This window comes from Elephantulus edwardii, unplaced genomic scaffold (assembly GCF_000299155.1).
Source record: "Elephantulus edwardii isolate Elephantulus edwardi_28Jun2011 unplaced genomic scaffold, EleEdw1.0 scaffold00224, whole genome shotgun sequence".
NCBI classification, from domain to species: domain Eukaryota; kingdom Metazoa; phylum Chordata; class Mammalia; order Macroscelidea; family Macroscelididae; genus Elephantulus; species Elephantulus edwardii.
In genome coordinates, this window is record NW_006399974.1 from 423,365 (window position 1) to 430,033 (window position 6,669).

Sequence of the window (6,669 nt, forward strand, 5' to 3'; positions counted from 1 at the left end):
AAAAAAGATGTCTGTATTGGCTAGAGTTATTTGTCTGCTTGACTGGAGCATGGTTGTGAGTGACTTGACAGTTGATCTTGGGATTCGTCAGCCTTTACATTTCATCAACCAGAGACCTGCTGTCTCCAGCCTGGAGTCTGACTTGTGGACTTGGAGCTTGCCAGCATTTTCAACCATGGAGCCGTTTCCTTTAGATAACTATATAAACTGCACTAGATTTGCTTCTCTAAAGAAAACAGCCTAGCGCAACCCTCACTATGATGGTTCAACACAATGGCTGCAACAATGGGTGGAAACACAGTCCTGATTATCAGGATAGAGCAGAATCAGGCAATAGTACAAAGTTGGCTGTGAGTTGGAACCAATGACACCATCCATATAAAAATGTTAGATAAATCCTTATTATTGACAATAATATTACAACAGCAAATTAATAAAAGAGGACAAAGTACTACAAATAAATTTGTTTTATTCATGGAAAGCTGATAAACTAATGGAAAGGTACATAAGCATATTGAATTTTTGTGGTAACTACTAGAATTAAAATAAAAAATTGCTGTCGAGTATTGGACCTCCCTGATTAAAACAAGCTTGAAAGCAGGAGTAGCATCTACATCTGAAATAGCTTGCCTCCAGAAACCCTATGAACTTGGAGAAACGATGAAAATTATACAAGTGTTCAGGTCTTTGGTTCATAGGGTCACTATGAGCCATCTATGACTTGACGGCACTTAACAACAACAACATAGAGAGAACTCAGTTGGCCTAGTCGAAGGAAGTTGATGCTACCAAAACAAAGGTGGGTGATTTTTAATCTGCAGCCCTCAGGCCTGATTTAAATTGTTTTTGGTCAAACATTCTTCTAAGTGGTATAGCCCTGGTCTGTCCACTTGCTTTACAGAAGTAACTCGTGGTTGCTGTGAAGCTGAACACTGTGAGACTGATGTGTCAAATCTGATAATGGCTACCCATAGTGGACAGTGTTTGGTGGAGCTAGCTCCCTGAGTAAAACAAGCTTGGAAGCAGGAGTAGCATCCATTTCTGAAATAGCTTGCCTCTAAAAACCGTATGAACTTGGAGAAACGGTGAAAGTTAAACAGGGTTCAGGTCTTTCATTTATGGGGTCACTATGAGTTGTCTATGACTCGACAGCACTTAACAACAAACAAAAACAATTGCCTTTGGTGGTAGAGGAAATATTGGAAGAAGTAGCTATGAATCTTAGTTGACTTGATGCACACAACAAAAGCAGAAGGAGCGGGACAGATAACTATTCTTTTTTAGTGTAAGTTCTCTGTATTCTTTGGCTTTTTTATTACAGAAACAATCAAATGTGCTCCTTGGAAACAAGGATTCTGAGGCTTTGTCTGACTTACTTTGGGCATATTGCAAGGCGGGACCCGTCCTTGGAGAGGGACTTCATGCTTGGAAGAGTGCAGGGATGGAGAAAGAGAGGGAGGACCATCGATGAATGGATTGATACAGTGACTGGGGTAATGAGGGCAGGTGTGTCGGGGACAGTAAAGTTGGCACAGAATAGAGTAGGTTTCAGGGCTGTTGTAAATAGGGTCACTATAAGTCACAAGAGACTTGATGGCACATAACAACAACAACATATATTAATTGGTCAAATTAATACAAAAGATGTTTCCCTTTGGAGGGCTCTGCCTTTGCATTTTCACCTTGAAAAGTTCTTTACCTGAAAACTGATATTCACTTTAATCTTCATTTATTGGTATTATGGTTTTGAAGTTTGATCTTTTTTTTTTACTTAAATTGTTGCACATCTTGATTTTATTTTGACCTTTATAATGATTATCTCATTATTTTGTAGAAAGATAGTACACTGGATGCTGCTGAAGAAATCATCAAAGCATGGAGAAACCAGAAGCCTTGATATGTGCAGACTGCATGTATTTTTCTAGTCGATGACCAACGTGGAATTACTGCCATCTGCTGGATATTGGAAAACAAATATTTCAGAACCAAAAATTATGTTTTCCAAAAAGAATAAACCTCCCTTACTGAGCAAAATAGCAGATTTTTTTTCCCCCAGTTAAACATCCTCCTTAACCATTTTTTTAAATGAAAATCAGTTTAAGAACTTTAAAGTACTGGTTGATCTTCTGTCCTTCATTTTCCACCCTAAAAGGAGTGTAAGAGTAGCAGCAATTTCATAGTATCATTTATGTGGATATAATGGAGTAATTAATAAACATTCTGTTTCATGTTAGCCAGTTTTACTTCATCGCTTTATAAAAACTCCTAACCACCACCTCTGCCCCATGTCTTTGCTTTGTCTACTTAATTGTAGTTCCCTCCTTTTATTTACCATTGGCCTTGAACTTTGCTCACATTGAGCTCTCTTTTCCATCACTGCCGTCATTTGAGGAGACTTCAGGGTCCACCTGGATTGCCTGAATTTTATATACCTTGGCCTCCTTCCTTCTGGTGATGTTCACCCCCATTCCATAGCAGCCACTCACAACTTGGACACACCTTACTTAAGACCTTTCATCAGTCTTTCATCACCTTTTGGAATAATAAATTAGACACCTCATGTTGTAAGCTCCTGTCACTCCCAGGTCTTGCTCTTCCTCACTTATCCCTTCTGTCTCTTGTCTCCTCCCAAAATCTTACTGCTCGCTAGAATGTCAAGTCCCCATAAAAATACCATAAAATAAAGGATAGATTATATATATAATGAAGCCCTGAATTTCAAAGGAAACAATAAATAGTTCAAACACCAACTGAAGGAAGAAACTAAATGAAGGCTTCAAATAATGAGATAGAACAGTGGATTGTATGCTAGACTTCACACAGCACAGACTCTGGAACTTTTGCAAACAGCTTTCTAATCAGTGGTGTCCACACTATGAATGCCTATGGCAAGAAAGATATGATCCTCTTTGTTCCCCATACCCTCACAGAGATTAAAAGGGAGACTTTCCCACCACCATGCTTTCAACCAAGTGTCCAAATAGTGTTCCCCTAGGCCCGTCCCAGCTCCACCTCATGCCTCTTTGTATCTGGCTGCAGGAATGCAGGCACTGCTCCACCCTCTGAGATTGGCTCTCTTGCATCTGGGAATCTGCAGAGTGTGCTGTGCCTGGGAGCAGAAGGCCTAGCAGCCAGCCAGCCCCTAGATTTATAGAATCCACACCAGAACGTGACAGACTCACATTTAGAACAGCACAATCTCCATATACTATTCTTTGCTGTCATTGGGCATCTCGAAGATGATAGTGTCTGTCTCTGACAGGACACACCTGTAGGTTTAGCATCAGGTGCACACCACGTGCAGGAGGTACATGTGCACTTCCTACTAAGGCTGAGATGGTGCACTGTGTGATTCTTTTGCCCACCTACATGCAGCCTGCCATTTGATATGGAACCCATGTGGTCCATTAGTCTTTGCTTGAGTAAGGAGTACCTTTGTCCTCAAATTAACATCATTACTCCTCATTAATTAGAATAGATATCTGACTGCAGACTTCCTCAGCACAATGTGTATCTTTTTTTTTTAAAGCTTTATTTTTTTACAATGTGTATCTTGATCTCCTAACTTCTAAGTGTCTTGATTGTGGATCTGAATAAAATGAAGGTGTTGACAGTTTCAATCTTTTTTTTTTCATCTACCACGATGTTGCCTATGGGTCCAAGTGTTGAGAATTTTTTCCTTGACAATGAGATGCAATTCATATCAAAGGCTGTGATTTTCTGTAGCAAGCACTTCAAGTCTTCCTCACTTTCATTGAGCAAGGTCGTGTCATCTGTATAACAAAGCTTACTCATGAGAAACTATGAACAAAACCAATGGCTGGTTATTCAAAACGGTCAATTAAAAAAAAACCTTACACCATACCCAGACGGACACACACAGAAGTAGAACACTTAAATAGACCCATCACAAACAAAAAGTTGAGCAGGTCATAAACCCCTCCCCCCAACAAAAAACCAGATGCAAATTACTTCACCTTCAATTTCTACCAAACAGAGAACTACCAATTCTATTTATTTCAAAGTATAGAATGCAATAATGGTTACCAATGGTGGACAGTGTTTGGTGGCGCTCTCAGATTAAAACAGGCTTGGAAGCAGACGTGGCATCCACTTCCGAAATAGCTTGCCTCTGGAAATTCTATGAACTCAGAGAAATTATGAAAGTTAAACAAGTGTTCTGGTCTTTTGTTCTTATTGTCACTGTGAGTCATCTTCTACTGGACGACACTTAACAACAACAACAATATAGAAGAAGAAGGAATACTCCCAGATTCTTCCAATGAGACAAGTACAACCCTGATACCAAAAACCTGGTACTTTACAAAAAAAGACAACTATAACTAATATCTCTCATGGTCATAGACTCAACAATCCTTAACAAAATCCCAGCTAACAGGGGCTTCAAAAGAACAATTTTTTTTTTCAATGCCAGCTTTCTCTACCCTTTTTTCAGTGCTCTCTCTATTCTTTGATCATTCTTTTTTGCATGATTTGGTGAAAGCCGACTGAGGCTCAATTGGTGTCAGCCTTACCGTTCTTTTTTATTATTATTATTTTATTCTTTTTTTATTGATTTCCATGAACATTTACAGAGATTTTGAATTCCCATTCATTCATTGTTGCACTTTTCTCCTCACCCACCCCACCCCCATCCCCAGTTCACTCTTCTCTTTGAAAAGTAAAAGAAAAATACCTTTATTGATATGCAATCCCCCAAACCCCCTCCTCACCACGATTATACTCCACTCTGCAACCTTCATTCCAGACTCTTAGATAATCATAATGCCCTATAATATATTGCTTTTAAACTGTTCTCTCCCTCATCCATTTCAATGCAGTATACATAATTCATCCAGTTACCATTCTTTTTGACTCATAATAATTATTATTATAATCAAGTGAGATTCATAATAGACACAAAAGGATGCTGTACCATAAGAAAAATAATAAATTAATCTATAATATAAACCAAAGGACACAAACCACATGATCACTTTAATTTATGAAGAAAAGGCTTTGAACAAAATTCAACACTCCTTCCTGATTAAAAACTCTCAACAAAATAGAAATAGAGGGGAATTGACTCAACATAATTAAAAACATATATGCAAAATCAAGAGCTAGCATCATTCTCAATGGAAAGAAACTAAAGGTTTTACCCTTGTAAACAAGTACTCCTATTCAATATTCTATTTGAAGTGTGAGCTAGAGTAACAAGGCAAGAAAAAGAAATAGGTATTCACACAGAGAAGAGGTTGAACTAATTAGGTGGGTGATATGATTATTGTTGTTGTTGTTGTTATGTGCCATCAAGTCATTTGCGACTCATAGTGACCCTAAGTACAATAGCCCTAAACCCTGCTCTATCCTGTGCTAATCGCACTGCCTCTGACACACCCATCCCGATTACCCCAGTCACTGAATCAATCCATCATCTCACAGAGGGTCTTCCCCTCTTGCGCCATCCCTCCACCCTCCCAAGCTTGATGTCCCTCTCCAAGGACCTGTCCCTCCTTGCAACATGCTCAAAGTATGTCAGACGAAACCCCAGAATCCTTGCCTCCAAGGGGTTGCTTGGTTTAATCCTCTCCAGGATGAATCTGTTTGTTTTCTTGGCAGTCCATGGTACATTTAATACTCTTCTCCAGCACCACAGCTCAAAGGCATCAAGTCTCCTTCTGTCCTCCCTAGTCATTGCCCAGCTCTCTGATGCATAACAAGTGATTGCGAAGACCATGGCCTCTATCAAGGTGATATGATAGTGTATATAAAAATCACATTCCACTACAGGGAATATGCACTATAGAAATCTGACTTGAGACACAAGAAGATAATGTTGTTAATGTGCCATCCAGTAAACCCTTGGGTTAAAGTCACAATCTCTGATCCACTTGAGTTCATTGCTGCAGTTGCTGTGTCAATCCACTTGGCCAAGGATCTTCTCTTTTACCATCCCTCCTCCTTCCCAAGCATGATTTTCATAGCTACATGCTCAAAGTATATAAGACAAAGCTATATGATTTTTGTGACCAAGGAGCACTCTGGCTGCACCTTCTCTGAGATATATCTGTTATTTTGGTTGTTGTTGTTGTTGTATACCCTTGAGTCAGAACCAACCTATAGCTGATCCCCCAGCAGGTTTTCAGAGGCAGTTAATTGCACAGGAAGAGATTACCCATCTTTCTCCTATGGAGCAGCTGGTGGATTTGAACCACATGCCCATGTAATTGCAGAACAGCTTATTAATGCTAGGGTGATTGTCCATGGAATATTCAGTGGTCTTCTGCAAAACCACTGTTCAAAAGCATCAATTCTTCTGTCATCCTTATTCCTTCCTTGTCCAGCTCTCAGCAGCATAGCAAGTGACTGAAGAAACCATGGGCTAAATCAGGCACAACTCAGTCTTCAAATTAACATGAAACAAAGAGCAATGGGACAAGTAATTTATCTTGGCTGAAGTGATGGGCAAAAAAATCTAAACTACATAAGGAAAACCCAACTCAAATCCAACCCAAAGCCACTCAGTGGATGTCAACTCAGAGTGAACCTTAGGGACAGAGTAGAACTATTCCACTGGAAGTGCACATGTGTGTTTTATTTTATGCACATCCTTCTTGATTTTAATCCATTTTTGGAGGGATTCTCATGTTTCAGTTAGGTTTTTTT

General features: G+C 39.4%; 1 protein-coding gene across 1 annotated transcript in view; it reads left to right on the plus strand.

Annotated features, from left to right (window-relative positions):
• Positions 1 to 1,897, plus strand: part of CCBL2 (cysteine conjugate-beta lyase 2) — a 98,510-nt gene extending 96,613 nt beyond the window's left edge. Inside the window, exon 13 of the mRNA XM_006898232.1 lies at positions 1,835 to 1,897. Coding sequence (XP_006898294.1) covers positions 1,835 to 1,897 — 63 coding nt within the window. The remainder of the gene's footprint in view (positions 1 to 1,834) is intronic.
• The last annotated feature ends 4,772 nt before the right edge of the window (positions 1,898 to 6,669 follow it).